The sequence below is a fragment of the Ammospiza caudacuta genome, chromosome 24 (genome assembly GCF_027887145.1).
Source record: "Ammospiza caudacuta isolate bAmmCau1 chromosome 24, bAmmCau1.pri, whole genome shotgun sequence".
Taxonomy (NCBI): domain Eukaryota; kingdom Metazoa; phylum Chordata; class Aves; order Passeriformes; family Passerellidae; genus Ammospiza; species Ammospiza caudacuta.
This window is the reverse complement of record NC_080616.1, coordinates 7,643,058-7,662,914: the sequence shown is the minus strand read 5'-3', so window position 1 is coordinate 7,662,914 and position 19,857 is coordinate 7,643,058. Positions and strand designations below refer to the sequence as shown.

At 53.9% G+C, this 19,857-nt stretch overlaps 1 protein-coding gene across 1 annotated transcript; it reads left to right on the top strand.

Annotated features, from left to right (window-relative positions):
• The first annotated feature begins 2,941 nt into the window (after positions 1-2,941).
• CD34 (CD34 molecule) lies at positions 2,942-18,752 on the top strand. The gene is made up of 8 exons (XM_058819372.1): positions 2,942-3,231; positions 9,979-10,113; positions 10,993-11,261; positions 11,554-11,637; positions 14,254-14,401; positions 14,730-14,776; positions 15,786-15,950; positions 17,261-18,752. Exons 1-8 carry the CDS (start codon positions 3,183-3,185, stop codon positions 17,459-17,461), a joined length of 1,098 nt encoding a protein of 365 aa, XP_058675355.1. The 5' UTR covers positions 2,942-3,182; the 3' UTR covers positions 17,462-18,752.
• The last annotated feature ends 1,105 nt before the right edge of the window (positions 18,753-19,857 follow it).

Here is a 19,857-nt window from a genome sequence, read left to right as displayed (position 1 = left end):
AATACTTATAGAAAACATGTTTCCTGGCATATAGCTTCCCAGCCATATGTCTGTTGCATCACTCACAATTAAATTCAACCACCCCTAAACGCTTGGACAGGATCCCAGCCCCTGTGAGCGATCCTTCATCGCTGTGCTGCACAAAATTTGGACACTTGATCCCCCAAATGTTGGGCTGGAATTGGCTCAGGCGTTGCTAACCTGATACAGCTGATGCTGAGTGCTGGGAGATAATTCAAGGGCATGTTCCTTATTGTGGGCTTGCAATTTCTGGCTATAAAAATGTGTTGTGGCTCTGAGAGAAAGGAAATAATTCTGCAGGATTTGCCCTCAACACGCTCGAGTCAGCTGGATCCATGAGAAAAGGTGTCTCCCACTCATGGAATCAACAGAATAACCAAAGGAAGAGCTGGATATTTAGGGTATTTAGGATACACTATGAGCTGTGGGCACAGAAACATCCAACAACAAATCCTGGCTTCTCTGTGTTAGGCTGGGTGAGATTTTTGTCACCTGAGGGTCCCAGTGCCACCACCCTGTGCCCAGCACAGCAATTCCTGTGCCCCAAGGATGGCCAGAATAGATGGAAGCACCTCTAGATCTGCCCACAGCAACCCTCTGAGGACATTTTCTTAAAGAATAATCTTAATAAGTCACTTATTCTGTGGGTTTGTGGCTTTTGCTTGCAGGAAATGTTGGATTTCCCTGTGCTCAGCTGAGCCACTCTCCCAAAAGGAGCTCTGTGGGATGGTGTGTGAATAAATAGGAATGAAATCGCACATCTCTGACACAGGGAATCATTCCAGCCCAATCCAGCTTCCACTGGAAACCAAACCCAGGAGCTTCCCCTGCACGGTGTCTGCCAGACCCGGCCACGGCCTATTTTTAGTGCAGCTCTCTATTTCTGGCTGGTTTTGAAAGGTGAAACAAACCCAGCAGCCAGACCTGGATGATCCTGTTGGTCTCTTTACCCAGGAGCAGCCTGGGCTGTGGAAATGTCCCTGTCATAGCAGGGGCGCAGTGGGATGGGCTTTAACGTCCCTTCCGACCCAAACTCCTCTGTGGATCCATCGCTCTGATTTTCAGCCATGTTATTCAACCCAAATTCTCACTTCCACAGACAAAAACATATCTGTTATTTAAATAAGACTCTTGTCTCACTCTGCCTTTCACATTTCATCTCTGAATTCATTTTCTGGGCTGACATGCAATGTAAAACCTGATTACACACTGAGTCAGGCGCTTCCCAATGTGTGTGTGTGTGTGTGTGTGTGTGTTTGTTTGAGGGAGGAAAAAGGGGAAAAAAGGGAAAAAAAGGGAAAATTCTTGGTGGGGGCTGCTGGAGTCAGCAGGGCTGTGCCCACACTCAGCTTTTAGACCACATTTTACCTGGATATTTTGGATTTTCATAGAGCTGTGTGTCTCTGTCAGTAATGGATTACTGAACATAACAGAAATCTTTATATAGATGTTGGAGCCCTTTGCTGAGCCACAGATGTTTCCTTCCAAGAAACATTTTCCTGCCACAGAACCAGGGAAGGCTTTGAGTTGGAAGGGACATTTAAACATCATCACATCCAGCTCCTGTACTATGCTAAAAGCAAAAGCTACTGGAATTTTGTCCTACAATAAATGTGGAAATACCATTTGAGGATTTCTTTGTAGGTAACACCATCCTGTTCTCTTTTTTTTTTGTGTTTTTTAATCCTTTTCTGGCTGTAGCCAAACAATGGCCATTCCTGCTCATGGCAGGGGTTTGCAATGAGGTTTTGGGTCCCCTAAGACCCAGAGCAGTTTCTGTGATTCTGTGTCTGTAGAAGTGCTACAGGAGCATCCAGGAAAAGATAAAACATTGAGTAAGAGCTTCCTCATCCTTCTTTCCACAGCTTTCTTTCCTGTCCACCTCATTTTTCAATTTCCTGTTCCCAACGACTCCTTTAGTCACCTCATCATCCAGCCATAAAAGAAAAGATGGAATTAATTCTGAACTGGAGCTGAGTTTCCCAAGCGTTCATCTCTTACTTCTTTTTAATACCCAAAGGCCATAATTTGACTCCCAGGCTGGTTTGGGTTGGAAGGGATGTTAGGGATCCTCTCATTCCACCTTCCTCTATCCCAGATAGGGGGAAATCCCATCCAAATCCCATCCAGCCTGGCCTGGAACATTCCAGGGACGGACATTCCCATGTGAGGACACAGAGCATCCCTCATCCTGCCCTTCCTGAGCTTCCCACGTGTGCCTGCAGTGCAGAACCAGAGCCAAGTTTCCCATTTGGGAAATAAAACTGCAGCCAGGGCTCTGTGCTGCTCCCAGGGCTCCCACAAAGCATCCCCAATGAGATCAGGGAGGTTCCTGCTCTGCCATCCTGCTCCTGCTCCAGGTACCATGCCAAACCCTTTGCCTGTGGGTTTTTCCTGCTCTCCCATCCTGCTCCAGCTTCCATGCCAAAACTTCTTCCTTTTGGTTTTTCCCCTGCCCCAGACCTTCTCTAACCCATCTGCTTCGTGCTCCCTGTTTGACTGGAGTTGATTTAGTGGAGTTAATGGAGTCACTTCTGCTCAGCTCAGCGATGATTCCGCATCCTTCAGTTCCCTGCTTAATTTGCTGGGAAAATCTCTGATTCTGAAGCCCATTTCCAGCATTCCCCTGTTTCCCACGGTGCCAGGACCACGCTTGGGGCTCTCCGGGCCGACCTGGGTTTCCCCACATCCCTGCTCTCCTCGGGCTGTGCTTGCTCTGCTCTGAAGGAGCTCAGCTGCAGTTTGGGCTGCAGTCCCTGCCTCCAGCTGCACCAGGCTGTGTCCCTGCCCTCCTTGGACAGGAAAGCAGCAGTCCTCAGGAAAGAGTTAATCCCAGGCAGCCTTTGGGATCCTTTGCTGGGGAGAGGGCTGATCTTTTGTTTGTTTTGAAGCCGCTGGCAGGAAAGCGGGGAGGAGAAAATTACCTAAGTGATAGCGAGGTTGCCACGAACTGTATAAAAACTGGGAAATCAAAGCCCAGAAACTCCACCTCGCCGTCCCGGAGCACAAGCACAACCCCTGAAGAGAAACCCACCCCAGCAGCTTCGAGTGATCTCAAAGGCTTGAACTCCAACCAAGCCGCATGAGCTCAGAGCTGCTGCGGGACTGAGCAGCCCAGGAGCTGCCCCGGAGCAGGGAAAGGCTTTGGGAATCCCACGGCCATGGAGTGGGGGCAGCTCCTCTGCATCTTCTGCCTGCTGGAGCTGGCCGGTGAGTACTGATGGCCCCAAGGCCGGGTGGCAGCAGGGACAGGGCCTGGGGCAGCTCCTGAAGATGCTCCTCCAGGAGTTTGGGGTTAATTTCCACCCCAAAACCTCAGAAAGGGACAGGAATGGGGATGGAACTGCCCAACAAACTCCTGGGAGCAGCAGACGGGGGAAGGTGCTTCTCCACGAGTTTGGGGTTCAGCTGTAAGGGACAGGAATGGGGATAAAGCCCCCCACAAACTCCTGGGAGCGGCAGATGGGGGGAAGATGCTTCTCCAGGAGTTTGGGATGGGGATAAAACCACCCAACAAACTCCTGGGAGCAGCAGATGGGGGGGAAGGTGCTTCTCCAGGAGTTTGGGGTTAATTTCCACCCCAAAACCTCAGAAAGGGACAGGAATGGGGATAAAGCTCCCCACAAACTCCTGGGAGCGGCAGACAGGGGGAAGATGCTTCTCCACGAGTTTGGGATGGGGATAAAACCACCCAACAAACTCCTGGGAGCAGCAGATGGGGGGAAGATGCTTCTCCACGAGTTTGGGGTTCAGTGCCACCCCAAAACCTCAGAAAGGGACAGGAATGGGGGTAAAGCCCCCCACAAACTCCTGGGTAACACGAGGAGGTGTCCCTGCACACAGGCAGAGTGCAGCCACAGTTCAAGCTGTCTCTCAGCCTGCTCTGGTGTAAATGAGCCACGCTTTTGTTTTGTGGTTGGAACTAAACATTTGCTGAAAATCAAATGAGCCTCCATAAATATTAAAATCTCCTATTGCAGCTCTTCAAATATTCATCGTGCGAAGCGATGAATAGCAGTGCTGAGATTTTCTCTAGGTGCTACTTTTTAAAGGGTTGTGTTTTAGGGAAATATTATCATTTTTGTCCCAAACCCAACAGCCATGAGGTAATAAAAAAGGACTAAAAAAGTGAAGCAGCGCTCTGTGTGTTGCCTGGTGTGCTGGGACAGCAGCCAGGAGCCTGCGGGTGTCTCCTCAAATGTGATTTTTTCTTGCTCACACGAATGGGAGCGAGGAGATCTATTGCAGGAATTCACTGGGTTTTGTTCTCCTCTTTCACAGAGCTCCTTTCATGCTCCCCTGGCTGCCCAGGTAAATTGCTCACCTGAGCCGCTGGCTGACCCTCCAGTCTGTGTTAATTTGAAAGGAATTGAATAAAAAACCCAATTTTATGTGAGAAAAATGACATTCAGGGCTGTGTGGTTGGGCTGAGGCGAGCGAGGGTGTGAGACAAAGGTGTGAGGCAAAGCTTGGGCTTCAAACCTCCAGTTCCAAACCTTGAGCACAAAACAAAAGTGATGGAAAAGGGATAAAAAGCTCAGATTTTGGAAGGATAAAGCTTGTGGGCTGCAGAGGCTTTAATGCTTTGTGCAAAATGTGCCTGCCCGTCACTCCTGCAGGATATTCCTGCCTGCAAGGTGGAGGAGTTTGGCTTCTCCTCGGTGTAACTGCTGGGAAAAATCCTCCCTGGGGCTCTGCTGGTTCCTCAGCCCCGTGGGGAGTCCCAGAGGATCCATCCAAGGCTCCATTTGAGCAGCTGCCCTGGAAATCCCAGCTCTGCTTTGGGCTGGGGCTGCTCCTGGCAGCGCTGCTGAGGGTGGAGCAGCTGCCAGGGCTCCTCCAGCTAAAGGAACGTGTTTTACAGGGAAAATCCCACACTGGGACAGGGCAGGAGCCTGCAGGTGTGGTGTGGGGCTGCGCTGTGGGGAGGATGCAGTTTGGGCTCTGGGATGCAGCGCCAGGATCCAGCCTGGTCCAACTCCATGGGGAAAATCCCCTGGGAAAGCCCAAATCCCTGGAACTGCTCCCTCTGCCTGGTTCCTTGGGGTTCCTCCCCAGTCCCAAGGAAGGGTTTGCAGCCACCCCTGCTCTGCAGAGTGCTCTGCAGTTCCCAGCCCCTCCCAAGCCCCTGGGAGGATGCTGTGAGCAGCCTGTGCTGGAAAGCTGGGGATGGATGAAGCTCATGCAGAGCTGTCCTGTGCTCGTCTCACAGTGAGCGTGGAACTGGGAGGCTCAGTTGTATTTGTACCTAATAAAAACACTTTACTCTTTCACTTAACCTTTCATCTTTCTTCTTTATATGTTTTTCATTCCTCTCTGCCAACCTTAACTTTTAGAAAAGTCTCTTTCCTTGCCATTTTCACACGTCCTTTCCTTCCTCCACTCCTTCTGCAACACTTACGAAAGCCCTGAACATCAGGAAAGGAAAAAGAGACTTTAAAGCTTCCAGCTGCTCGAGTTTAACATCCTTTGGAGGCTGCTGCTCCAGCCAGGAGAAATCCCAGCCCCGGGAAGGTGCTGGGCTGCCCCAGAGGCCCCGGCCCCAAGGCAAGGCTGGAGCAGCAGCTGGGCTGTGCTGGGGCAGCTCGGGGGGCTCCCCCGGCCCCCGGCCCCGGCCCCACACCCACATCCTGTCTGGGCCAAGGAAAAGGGGGAGGGGAGGCGTTTTTATCAGATATTTCCAGAGGGAAGAGGGCTCCACCCGCTTGAATTCCTGCCACATGGCCGGGAGCTGCAGAGGCATGAGTAATGCCGGCTGGAGGGCTTGGAGGGGCTGCTGGGGGGAGCCGGGGCTGGCTGCGGCCCCAGGCTCTGCATCCCAGCCCAGAGATCCCTTCCTGCATCCCTCAGTCCATTTGCCCTCCTCTCCTGCATCCCAGCCCAGAGATCCTCTCCTGCATCCCACCCACAGTCCATTTGCCCTCCTCTCCTGCATCCCACAGTCCATTTACCCTCCTCTCCTGCATCCCAGAGCTCCATTTGCCCTCCTCTCCTGCATCCCAGCCCAGAGATCCCTTCCTGCATCCCACGGTCCATTTACCCTCCTGTCCTGCATCCCTCAGTCCATTTGCCCTCCTCTCCTGCATCCCCCAGCTTCAGAGCTCCTTCTCTGCATCCCAGCCCAGAGCTGCCCTCCTGCATCCCACAGTCCATTTACCCTCCTCTCCTGCATCCCACAGTCCATTTACCCTCCTCTCCTGCATCACACAGCTCCTCTCCAACATCCCACGGTCTATTTACCCTCCTGTCCTGCATCCCAGAGCTCCAGAACTCCTCTTCTGCATCCCAGCCCAGAGCTGGGGAACAAACTCTGTTTATTGCAATAATCTCTGTTAAAGGCAGAGCTGAGGAGCTGCCCTGGTGCCCAAGGAGCCCAAGGCTGAGCAGAGGCTTTGCCAGAGGTGAACCAGGGGATCTGAGGCAGGATCAGATCTCAGGTCCTGCCCAGAGGTTCCCAGTGGGATTCAGCTCCCTCAGTCCTGTTTGCTGTGGGTCAGGACTGGGATGCAGTGATGGAAACTTCCCTCCTCTTTCCTGAACCTTTGCCACTGCAGAGCTTTTTTGTGGCCCTGGCTGAGCGCTCAGGGATGAGTCTTGGAGCAAGTTTAACATTTATATTGTTGCCTTTTCTTTATTCAATCCAAGATCCTTCCTAAGCCTCGTTATTAAAATATCTTTAAAAAATCATTTACTTTTTAAACCCTGGGTGGGTGAACACAATGGGTGCTGGGAAGTGCAATTTTCTTTCCCATCTCTGCATGGTTTTGCTCCTGCACGTGCTTGCATTGCCAGGTGAAGATTTCTCCCAGGTTAATAAATAGCTTGGCTTAAACTCTAAACCCTCAATCCTAACAAACTGACAAAGTTTAATAAAGTCATTAAAAATGCATGCTGCAATAAATAACCCTCTTCAGCTGAGCACCACGTGGATTATCCAGCCCACATCCGCATCATTATTTATCTCATGAGCCCAAAGATTTCATAAAAACCCCTGATCCATGTTTTGTGCAAAAGCTCCTGCACATGCTCCAAGAAAGCAAGAAAAAGAAATCCAAAGTGACAGCTCCTCTCCCAAACTACACTGAGCAGCAGCCAGGCCTCCAGTCCACTATTCAGTGCTGAAAGGGCTTTGATGAGGAGTACCTGGGGTGCTCTGCAAACATCTGGAGGAGTTCAGAGGTGCTTGGGTGGCTCTGGCACTCGGGGAGGTCACGGCAGGGCTGCATTGTTCTGGGGATGTGAGAATTCAAGTTGTGCCTGACAGAGCTGAGCCCAAAGCCTGGCTCTGCCCAAAGCCTGGCCCTGCCCAAAGCCTGGCCCTGCCCAAAGCCTGGCTCTGCCCAAAGCCTGGCCCTGCCCAAAGCCTGGCTCTGCCCAAAGCCTGGCCCTGCCCAAAGCCTGGCTCTGCCCAAAGCCTGGCTCTGCCCAAAGCCTGGCTCTGCCCAAAGCCTGGCCCTGCCCAAAGCCTGGCCCTGCCCAAAGCCTGGCTCTGCCCAAAGCCTGGCCCTGCCCAAAGCCTGGCCCTGCCCAAAGCCTGGCTCTGCCCAAAGCCTGGCCCTGCCTCTGGGCTGCTCCCTGCCCAAAGCCTGGCCCTGCCCAAAGCCTGGCTCTGCCCAAAGCCTGGCTCTGCCCAAAGCCTGGCCCTGCCTCTGGGCTGCTCCCTGCTCTGGGCACCAGTCCTGCCTCCTGCTTTTCATATGCTAAAAGTCAGCAGGAAAACTCAGTGACTTCAGCAGCTGGAACTGAGCTGCCTTGGAGAAGGAGCAACTTCTCCCCCTGAGCTAAAGCTGTGCCAGAACCCAAAGTGCAGCTCCAGACACCTGCACTGAGCCTCAGCAGGGCCCCCAGAGCAGCTGCAGCCCAGGAGGGGTGGGAGGGATGGGATGGGATGGGATTGATCAGGATGGATCAGGACAGGATGAATGGGATGGGTCAGGATGGGGTGGATAGGATGGATAGGACGGATAGGATAGGATGGATAAATGGATCAGAATGGGATGAATCTGGATGGGATGGATAGGATGGATCAGGATGGATCAGGATGGATGGGATGGATCAGGAAGGATGAGGTGGATGGGATGAATAGAATGGGATGGACAGGATGGATAGGATGGGATAGATCAGGATGGGATAGATCAGGGTGGGCAGCAGCAGTGTGGGCAGCCCCACAGGACCAATCTGAGCCCCACATTTCCCCAGCCTCCCCCAGCAGCACCAGCAGCTCTGCCTGTGCCACCCACAGCCAAAACCAACCCCAGAGCCCTCAGGCTTTGCCCTTCCCAAAACCAACCCCAGAGCCCTCAGGCTTTCCCCTTCCCAAAACCAACCCCAGAGCCCTCAGGCTTTGCCCTTACCAAAACCAACCCCAGAGCCCTCAGGCTTTGCCCTTCCCAAGCCCTCCAGGCTCTGTGGAGCTGACCCAGCCAAGAGCAGCTCCTGCCAGGCCCATGCCCAGCTCCCAGAGCTGTTCCCTGGCAGCAGATCCTGCCCAGGACCTGCCAGAGCTGCTCCATCTCTCAGGGTGGTTTGGGAGGATGAAGTAACTTTTCTCGGAGCTGGGGCTCCCCTGGGCACAGCTGCAAATGAAACAACACATTCTGTATGACTTTCTCTTTAGTGCCTGGATAAGAATCTTAAACACCAGGAGCCCTGGGGTAGAGACTGGAGCTGTTTGCTAAAGTGGGAATAGATCCTGGGGAGAGAAGCTGAGGAATGGGGAGAAATGCATTTTCATTGACTCACACAGCTCATTGCAGAAGGAAAAGCTGGAAGTGTCATCTCCGTAAGGCAGCAGGAAGCAATATATAAACTTTAGGTTAGAACAGCAAGCCACCCTCCAAGCATTCTGCTTTACCTCCAAAGATGTTTTCGCTCATGAGTCAGGGCTGATCCCAAGCCAGTGGGAATGTTTCTATTTACTTTGAGACTGTGCCTGCAACTGTAAATCCAACTTATCTATCCTGAGGCACACCAGTGATCTCTTCCAAGGCTTGGTTCTCCCCTCCCAGGATTACAAACCCAAACTGCTCTGAAATCCAGAGCTTTGTGCAGAGCTTTGTGCATCCAGCAGCGAGCTGGGGCTGGGCTGGGGTGAGCATAGAGCCTCTCCTCCTCCTCCTCCTCTGGGAGCCCTGGAGCCCCTCAGGGCTGCACCAGACTCTGCTGCTCATGAATGAAAAGTTTCACCCCTGAGCCTCTCTGTGAAAAACGCCAATCGCTTGTTTTTAAAATTTTAAAAGTTTAATAGTAATAAAATGGCTATAAAATAGTAATACAATTAGAGGAATAATAATTTGGACAATTTGAATTAGGACAATATGAGACAATAAAGACAAAGAGTTATGGACAGGCTGGGTACCTTTTTCTGGGCAACATGAGCCCGAAAAAGGACACAGTTAACAAAGGATTAACCCTTAAAATCAATAGCCTGTTGCATATTCATACACTTCATACAAGGTGCATAAATTCCATTCAAACACAGGGTTCTGTCTGGCAGTGTCAGCTTCTTCCTCCAAATCCTAACTTTGAGGCGGGAAGAAATTCGTTTATTCTGATAATGGGGCAAAAAATTCTCTTTCTCTGAAAGATTCAGGTGTCCTGTGGCTGCTATCTCACTGCGAATCCTTTCTTTTAAAAAAAGTATCCTGCATGTCATCGTTTCTATTTTAACAATTTTTATAACCTAAAACTATATTTCACACACTACTTAAGAGAACTAACACACCATTAACACTAATTTAATTAACTAATTCTGCGTTAATTAACACAGAATTAACACAACTTTCTAAAACAACACATGTAATATTCATTTGAATTTTTGCCAAAAGCCAGCCGTAAAACACACGCATTTTCCACGCTCTCCGAGACGTGCCCCAGGGGTTCCTCTTGGGGCGAGAAGAAGCGACTTTGGGGGGGCAGCTGCACCTTTCCTGCTCCTGAGAGCTCCTCTCCCCCCAGGCTGCGCCGCCGGGAGCACCACGGCCACCGCCAGCCCCACAGGAGGGGACAGCAGCCGGGGGACAGCGGGGGACAGCACGGCCACCGCCGCCAGCGCGGCCACGGGGGACGGCAGCAGCGCCAGGCCGGCCTCTGGTAACCCCTGCCCGGGCTCCCTCTGTCATCCCTGGGAGCCTCTGTGCCCAGAATCACATTTGTAGGGTGCTGGTTGAGGCACGGTTTGTGCTCTCAACAAAAGAGCCTGAGCGTGGTCACGAGGTTTAATTCCACCCAAAAAATCCCACCTGGGGACAGCAGCCCAGGCACCTCAGCCCCATCCTGGTCAGAACAAAGAGCTCAGGGATGTTTATCTCTCCACACGTGTTGGGGGACCCACCTGCGGGAGTGCCTTTGGGAGGAGAGGATGAGGGGGAATGGCTTTAAGCTGGAGGGGGGAGGTTTAAATCAGATTTTGGGCAGGAATTGTTCCCTGGTAGGGTGGGCAGGGGCTGGGATGGGATTCCCAGAGCAGCTGGGGCTGCCCCTGGATCCCTGCAATGTCCCAGGCCAGGCTGGATGGGGCTGGGAGCACCTGGGACAGGGGAAGGTGTCCCTGGAATGGCTGGGGAGACCCTGGGTGGGCTTTGAGGTCCCCCCAGCCCAGACCAGTGTGGGGTTCCAGGATGGGAGCCCCAGCTCAGGCTCTGGAGGGCTCAGGAGGGATGGGAGGATGCAGGGAGCCTTTCCCTGGTGGAACTTGGGATCAGAGCCTGCTCTGGCAGCCTCGGGGCCAGGGAGGAGCTGGGGGTGATGCTGGGGGTGGCCAGTGTCACCCAGAAATGACCCCACTGTCCCCAAGCTGTGGGTGTGTGTAATTCGGCAGAATTAGGCAGAATTAGCAGAACCAGGGCTAATGAGCTCTCCCTGGAGAGCCAAAGGCTCCTGGAGCTGCCTCTGACAGATCAATATCTGTCACACACTGAGCTCACAGGGTTCCTCCTGAGCCCTTCTCTCTGCATTTCCTCCAATCTGCAGCCACCGCCACCTCCGGGGCCACCACGGCATCCTCAGAGCTCCTTGGCCAGCTGAACAGCAGCCCCCAGCCCAGCCTGGCCCCCACATCCCTGCCAGGCTCCTCCCTGGGCCCCCAGGGCAGCCCGGGGGTCCCCACGAGCCAGAGCCCCCCGACCCAGCCTGGGGACAGGGCAGAGACCTCGGGCACCCCCAGCCCTGCGGGCACCTCGGAGCACCCCGATGTCCCCGGTGCCACCACAGCCCTGCCCACGGCCAGCACCAGCCCCAAGGTGAGGAGGAGGGTACATGGGGAGGCTGGGCTGGGGCTGGCACCCCAGCATGGCTCTGACACCCCAGCATGGCGTTGACACCCCAGCATGGCATTGACACCCAGCATGGCATTGACACCCCAGCATGGCGTTGACACCCCAGCATGGCATTGACACCCCAGCATGGCATTGACACCCCAGCATGGCATTGACACCCAGCATGGCGTTGACACCCCAGCATGGCACTGACACCCCAGCAGGGCCCTGGCAGACACCCCAACAGGGCTCTGACACCCCTGTGCTCTCCCTCCAGCCTGCCATCAGCTGCCACAGTGCCAGGGATGCGGGTGACAGCGCCGGGGCCATCTGCCTGCAGCTGAACGAGTCCAGCACCTGCGTGAGTGTCCCTGCAGGCCTGGGGTCACCCAGACCCTCCTGGGGGCTCTTTGGGGTGGGGGGCTCCAGCAGTCGCCCTGGGGCGGTGCAGGAGGGGATGGTCTCAGCCCCAAAGGGTTCCAGGGGAAACGCGCCCTCCCAGCTGCACAAATTCTCCTTTTCCCTTTGAGCTCTGGGCTCAGCTTGGCTTCTAAAGCGTCTCCCACCGTGTCCGACAGGAAGCTGCCTTTGTTCTTCTCCTTCCTCTTCCCTGCTGGAAACAAAAGCGCCTTTTTTTGTCTTGCCAAGTGCCCTAGGAAAGAAAACAGGGCATTGCAAGGAGCTGCTCGGTGTCACCAGCAGCTCCCGAGGGGATTCCAGGCTCTCTGTGACCATCCTTGGCCTTGAGCACCAAAAATGGGGAATTTGTGACAGAATAAGGGGGGTTTAAGCTGGAGGAGGGAGGTTTAAATCACCCACGGGGTGGGGGGAAAAACCTCTCCCACTGGATATTCATTGGTGCAAAGAAATTAACGTCAATATGATTGGCAAAAGTTTTACAGAAATTTAATGAGGCACGTACGCACATCTGCTTACGCACAGAGTCGGCTTACAAAGATTTTCATGTCTTTCGTGTCCTTTCTGATCTGCTCCCATGCTGACGGCCTTGTCTTCTTCCTTGCTATGGATACACTGGAAAATCATCAATTGTTATTTATTTTATGAAGTCAACCTTGCTGCAGGCCGGCTGTGCAGCCCCTGCATAGCAGGGCTGTCCCCTCAGCAGAGCCCTCCCCAGCCCCGGGTGGGACCAGGCAGCTCCTGGAGGTTTATTAAAAATATGGATATTCATCTAGTACCGATATCCAACTGTCATGGACAAAAACTCTCTGACAGTTTAGAGCTAGAAAGTGGATGTTTATTGTGGGATAGCTCCCAAATACACACTGCAATTTACAGATGATTACGGAGTCCTTTTATCTCTACAAGTATTGAATACCCAAAACACAAATGCATATTCATAACTTTGGTACATCCCATTCCCCACTTCCTATGGTAATTAGTTCAAAAGCTATTAAGCATGAGCAGTTTGTTCCTTGAAATGGGTCAGTGGTGCCTTGCATGGTGAGGGGTCCCAAAATGAGGAAGTAAATGAAATCTGCCTCGTTCTGGCCTTTATATAACAAATGAACCCATTGGTAGAACTCCCATTCCTCATCTTCAATTGGTTTCAGAATAGAGGAGTCCAACAATTGTCTTTTGTTCCTAAAAACAATTGTCTTATGTTCCTAAAAACAATTGTCTTATGTTCCCAAAAGCTATTTATCAATTTCTATATTCTTCATTATAAACCCAGCTAAGCAAACATTGTGCTGACAAGCAATCAATTATTAGTTAACCACTAACTCTTAACTTCATCAAGGCCTATCCATTTATTTTAATTCACTCCAATAAAGCTTATCTCCAACTAAAATCTCAGCTCCTCTAAATCTCTAAATTCCTTAAAGTTTCTGTCTCGCTGGCAGGACCTGGAGCCAGAGCAGAGCAGTCCTGGCAGGACCTGTGTCCCTCTCTCCCCCTGGCCTTTCCCGAGGCAAATGAGCAATCAGCTGGCACCGGGAGCTGCTAATTGCAGAGGGAAACTCTGACACTCCGATGAGTCTTTCCACAGCTCAGAAAGGAAAATACACGCTTGGGTCTCTTGTTCCATCTTGGCCTTCCTCCCCCCCCCCCCCCCCCCCCCGAGCCAAGCTCTACAGAAACAGCTGAAAATGATTTGTTTGTTGTTCTCCCGTGGAGGAGTTTCTGGATTCTGGCACTTGCAGAGGATGGAGGGACCTGGGGAGGGCTCTGGGCAGAGCAGGACAGGACAGGACAGGACAGGGGGATTCTCCCTTCCACAGCCCCAGGGTGGGATCCAGCCCAGCACGAACATATTCAATGTGTGTAAGGGCTCAGTGGAGCTGTCTCTGGCTCTGGGGTGGGCACAGGGGGGCTGAGCAGGGTTTGGCAAAGCTGGGCTCTGTCTGTGAGCCTGGCTGTGCCTGAAAATATCCCCAAGGAGAAATCTCATCCTGTCTGATGCAGAAACCAGCCCACAAAGGCTGCAGATCCTCACTCCTCTTCCTCTCCTCCCCCCCCCACCAGAGTCAGTGCAGCTCTAAAATGTGAGAAATGTGGTTTTTTACCTAGCCTTTGATCAGCAACCTAGCAAAAACATTGAAGACATTTCCTAAACAGGAAGGCTCAATGCTTCTTTGTTATTTCCCTCCTTTCCCAGCCCCTGCCTGGGACTCTGAAACAATAGAGCTCTTCAGTTGTTCCAGCCCAAAAACTGGGGAGACTTGCCATGCGATTCAGAGCCTAAATTTAGCTTTGTTTAAATGCCATTTTCAGGAGTTGCTAATAATGCCTGCATTTAATTTATTCTCATTAAGTTAAGACATGAGAAATGAGCACCTCTACCTCCAAGGTGTTGGGCAGTGCTGGGGTGGGAGGGGAGGGTCTGACACCCAGCTCAGCTTTGCAGGACACCAAAATCCAAATGGGAAAGCACAACACCTCCACCAGCATGGCCGAGGCAGAGAATTGCTCAGTTTGCTTGGACTAATGGCTGCTCTCTCTGAAATTTTGGCAGGAACACTTTGTGGAGAGGAAGGGGTCAGATTTATGGCAAGCAGTGTGTGAAAACAGAACCCACAGCGTGGAGTCCCCCTGTGAGATCAAACTCACCCCATCCAGCCTGGACAGGGACTGCTTGCTCCTCATCCTCAAAGGGGAGAAAGGTCAGTGCGGGCATTCCATGGCTCAGATCATGGTGTGGGCAGTGGGACAGGGCTGTGAGGCAGATCCTGGGAGGAGAAACCTCTCTGCAATTCTGCTCCTTCTGCTGGGGTCCTGCTGCACCCCTGGGGCTGTGGAACTGCCTCGGGAGCATCCCCTGTGCTCAGCCAGGCTCCTTGGTGTGCCCTGAGCTGCAGAGGGTGATCCGTGGCTGGAATGTGTGTGTGTGTGTGTGTAAGGTCATGAACATTCAATGTGTGTAACATGCGTGATGGATATATTTAATGTGTGTAACATGTGGGATGTGATCTCCTGTTTTGAACCTTGCAGATCCTGACAAACTCCTGAACACGCTCCAGAAGTCCCACAGGGAAAAGGTAAATCCCTTAAGCAAATTTGGCTGCAGAATGTGCCTGGCCAGGGGGCTGAGAGCTGTGGCTGCTCAGCTGAGGCTGGGGACGGGCTGAGACTGGGACCTGCCTCCAGTCTGGGGGTGCCTGAGGGGTGCAGGGACCTCTGGAGTGCCCAAGGCCAGGCGGGGCAGGGTTGGAGCCCTGGGGCAGTGGAAGGTGTCCCTGCCATGCCAGGGGTGGCACTGGGTGATTTTTAAGGTCCAAACCAGCCTGGGATCCTGTGGTTGGAGCCGACCACCAGGGATGCAGCACAAGAGAAGCAGCACAAGCTGTGCCATGGCTCTGTAAATGCTGAAATGTTTTCCCAGCAGAGTTAGACCCAGCAGTAACTCTCAGGATGCAGTTGGCACTCAGATTCTCCAAAGTCCAGGCTGGCATTAATGAATTCCTCCCCCAGCCCTCCCCTGAGGCTGGCACTGGCTGGGGCTGAGCTCCAGGTGAGTCCCAGGGTAGGAACAGCAGAGCTGAGAGAGCTCAGCCAGGTGCTCCAAACCCCAGGTGTGCTCCAGAGGCCAAATTCCAAAGTTCCCTGTGCCACAGGAGAGCCCAGGCTGGAAGGAGCCTGTGAGGGCAGCCAGGGCCGGGGCAGCAATGATCAGAGACATTTCAGCCAGGTGCTCCAAGCCCCAGCTGTGCTCCAGAGGCCAAATTTCCCTGTGCCACAGGAGACCCAGGACAGTAAGCAGCCTTTGAGGGCTGGGGCAGCAGAGCAGCAGAGCTGCAGTGCTCACAGAGATCTCAGCCAGGTGCTCCAAGCCCCAGCTGTGCTCCAGAGGCCAAATTCCAAAGTTCCTGTGCCCCAGGAGAGCCCAGGCTGGAAGGAGCCTGTGAGGGCAGCCAGGGCCGGGGCAGGGCCGGGCCAGCAGAGCTCCCCAAGGAGGTGACAGCAGCACTGCTTGAAGCCTGTGCAGCAGATGCGAACGTTTCCTGTTTGTCCCACTGGCCGCTCTCTGTGCTGTTGTGTTTTTTCCAGTTGGGAATAGCATCCCTGCAGAAGGAGGGCCCGAGGGGCCGGCGGGACCCATCGCGGAGGACGCTGATCGCGCTGGTGACCTCGGGGCTGCTGCTGGCGCTGCTGGGGCTGGCCGGGTGTCTCCTGATGCGGCGGCGCAGCTGGAGCCCCGCGGGACAGAGGCTGGTCAGTGCTTACAGGTGGCAGAGCCGCGGCTAGAGAGGAGCCCGGGGGGCAGCACAGGGGGATCCCCACCCCCGGGGCTCCGCACTCACCCCCCGGGTGCCCCCAGCCTGGGCAGGGCAGGGGCATTGCACAGGGAGAGGGAGAACCTCTGTCCTCTCCAAAATCAGCTCCTGCAGCGGCAGCGCTGCCCTTTTCCCTCATATCTAACAGGTCTAACACTTCTTTGTGCTCAGCAGCCAGAGCTCATCCAGCAAGACCCCTCCAGAGCCCCTGAATCCTCTCGAGTCTGTCATTAACAGAGACACCCCATTAATTCCCATTCCTGTGTCAGTCCCGTGTCTGTACCCCTGCTGTAATAAAGGAAACTTCTCCCCACCAGCCACGGTAATAAAACATATCAAGAAAGAAAGAGGCAGAAATTTCCTATTTCCATTCTCCCCTCCCCAGGCAGGCTGGCCCTGAGGACTCCTCCCCTCCAGTGATTTTTGGGGACGTGACCCTGTGTAAAGTGAACCCAGGCCATGACTTCCCCATCCCTGCCCAGCATGTCCTGGAAGGCCATCGGGGCATTTCCTGCCCAGGAAGGATTTCCCCAGAGCTGGGAAATGCTGTGTCAGGGGCAGGGACCCTGCCTGGCATCCCTGGGGCTGGCAGCAGTGGCATTGTGTGCCATGGGAGCCCCTGGCAGTGCCCAGCTCCAGGTGAGGCGTGTCCAGCCCACCCATGGAAAAGAGACTGAGTGGAGTCCATCCAGGAGAGTGCTGGGTGCTGCTGAGGGGATTCCAGCTGGGAATTGCCAATTCCAGGGCTGAACAACATCTGGGGAATCCTTGGAGGCCCTGGCTCCTCCAGGGGCACCTGCTCCTCTCAGCAACAGCAGCACCCAGCCCTGCAGAGCTGCACACACCTGGCAGCCAGCTCTGCCCTTCAAAGGAAGGGAAGGGAAGGAAAAGAGACAATTTCCATCATTCCCGTTCCATGGTGATTTTTTTCCTTGGCAAAAGTGGCCAGCAGAGGTTCTGTCCCAAGGCAAGGGTGGCTCCAAAACCTGGTTAGGAGAAAACAGCAAAACCTGACAAAAAGCTTCTCTTGCAGGCGCTGCAGGAAAAACCACAGCTCCAAAAACTGCAGTTCCTGGGTGGTTTTCTTGCTCCACGTTGGTTCAGGCCCTCTTCTGCCCTTCTCTGACCTCTGTCTGTCTGTCCCTCCTGCCCTGCCCTGTGTCTGTCTGTCCCTGCTGCCTGGGCACCGTGGGCAGCCCCAGCCCCAGCCTCCCTGTCCCCGTCTCACCGTGTCCCTGTTGTCCCCAGGCTGAAGACCCCTACGACACGGAGAACGGCAGCCAGGGGAACACCTTGCTGATGTCGCCCTCGCAGGAGCCGGCGGAGCTGCAGGAGAAGCCGAACCCGCCCAACGCGAACGGGGGCAGCCCGCAGAAGGGCACGGGCCCCGCGGCCTCGCAGAACGGGCACTCGGGCCGGCAGCACCGCCCCGCCGACACCGAGATGTGACCGCGCCCGGAGCCCGGGGCTCGCAGGAGAGCTCTGCGCACCGCAAACCTTCTGCATCCTCATCATCGTCCCCGTGAAGGACTCCAAAATCAGCCCAAAGCACCCGGAGAGACAGAGCTGCCGGAGAGCGGCTCCTTCTCCTCCTCCTCCTCCTCCTCCTCCTCCTCCCGCTGACCGCACAGGACAGTTTTGTGCAGCTGTTCTCTGCTTTTGTTGTCAGAAGAACACCAGGACAAATGGCAGCGGCCTTTGGCCTCCCCAGCTTTCAGGCAGAGGCAGAGTTTGGCTCCGGGCAGCCCAGGTTTCTGGCAGCAATATGTTAGGGCTGTCCAAAGTAGTTAAATTGGGATTGCAGCGACAAAAGCCTCTCAGGTTTCAGATAGTTTTGGTTAACAGAGTTGTTTATAATCTCATCTTTATGTTTAAGTGCAGGACTTCTTCCTCTTCTGAGACCACCAGGCATTTAACCCCTTCCTGTCTTTAGGGCTCCTCTATTTCCTACCCCAGCAGAATTTGCTGAAGCTGTGCCTAAAACTTCCCACATGGAATTGAAGGCTGAAATGTCAACTTCTTTCTCTTTGAACCCTACCAGGACTGTGTCCCAAAGGTTTTTTAGGGGGGAAAAACCTTCCCCAGCTTCTTCCTGCCAGGGGCTGGGGGCTGTGACAGGCAGAGCCGGCAATTCATCCCTTGGGTGAGATGGAGAACACTGGGCAGGGCTCTGTGGGTGCCTGGGGCAGGAATTGGGGCAGGAGAGGTTCCAAAGGGCTCCCAGAGGGATGAGAGGGAGGCAAAACCCAGCTCTGCAAAGGGCAGAGCTCCTCTGATTGCACCAGAGCTGGGACGTGGACGCAGAGCTGGGACAGGGGCACAGCAGGGTTTCACTGTGGGAAACGCCAAACCAGGAGCAGGAGCAGGTCTGGCCCCTCTCTGTGCTGATCCCACTCCCAAGGGAAGCACTGCAGGACCCACACCGAGCTCCCGGCACCTCAGTGGGACCCTGGGCAGGTTTGTTCCCCATCCCAAGCACATTTTTAGGGAGCCAAAGCCCTGATTGTGCCAGCCCAGGAGGGGTGGTGTTCAACACCAGCACCAGCAGCAACCTCCACACCCCAAAATGGCCCTTGGAGCTGATCTACCCTCTCACCAGTGAATTCATCCCAACCTTCTCTCAGTGCTGAACACCTGAGGGAAGGGATTTTATCTGGTACAGTGCTCAAAGCAATGACAGCAGCATCCATCACCACCTGGGGCTGGTTTTTTTTTTTTGTTTTTCTTTTTTTTTTTTTGTGGGTGCAAGAGTTGCTTAAACACAATTAAAATATTCCAGGCTGTTTGCTTTGGTGTGAATTGCTTCTCCCAGATCTCGTTGTAAATAATCCCGGTTGAAAAAGAAAAATAATTAAGCACTAAAAGCCGGTTTCTCCGTTGTGTCCTTGGAGCAGCAGCAGTGCTGATCCCTGCGGGATGTGTGGCTCTGGCTGCTGCCAGCAGGGTGGGAGGACAACGCCTCTCACGGAGGTTCTTTCCCAGCAGAAAGCCCATGACTAAAGGCTCTGGCTTGCTCTGAGCACATTCCTCTCCCAAAAAACGTCTGCAGGATGAGTGACGTGCAGTAGGCTGCTACACCTCCTTTGTTTGATTTGGTTTTTGGGGTTTTTTTTGAGGTTTGAAACGCCCAGTTAATTCCTGAGAAAATAAAAGAGGCTCCAGAGTGATGTGCAGGGCTGGGGTTTGACCTGGCAGCAGGGAAGCTGCACCAGGGCAGGGGCAGGGTGGGCAGCAGCAGGAATTTCAACATGGAAAGGGTGGCCAGGCCTTGGCAGGGGCTGCCCAGGGGGGTTTGGGGTCCCCATCCCTGGAGGTAGCACCTGGATGTGGCACTCAGTGCTCTGGGCTGGGGATTGATGATCCTGGGGGGATTTTCCAACCTCGGTGATGCTGGGATTCTGTGAGGGCTCCCTCACTCTGCAATACCCAGCAACATTTCCTGCCCCAAAAATTTGCAGGAGAACACAGGGAAGCCCTTGGAGCCTTCTCTGGTGGAGATGCTGGAGCTGCACCGAGGGCAGGAGCTTTGGGAATGGGATCTCTCCTGATTCCTGATTCCCTCTGGGATTCCTGATTCCCTCTGGGATTCCTGACCCTCCCCAAGCTGCTCCCCTGGCATGAGCGCAGCAGGAACCCTCAGGGGACACCCCCAGGCTCTGCTCGAGTTTTGGGGCAGCCTGACCTCAGGCAGCCCGGCTGGATGCAGGAAAACCAAATTACATTCCCGGGGAAAGGCTGATATGCTGGGGCCGGTGGTTTTCTCCTGGTAATTGTTTATCTAATTAGCGCGAGGAGCTGCAGATCTAATCAAACGTCAGGTGCGCTGCTTTCCACAGCTCAGGGAA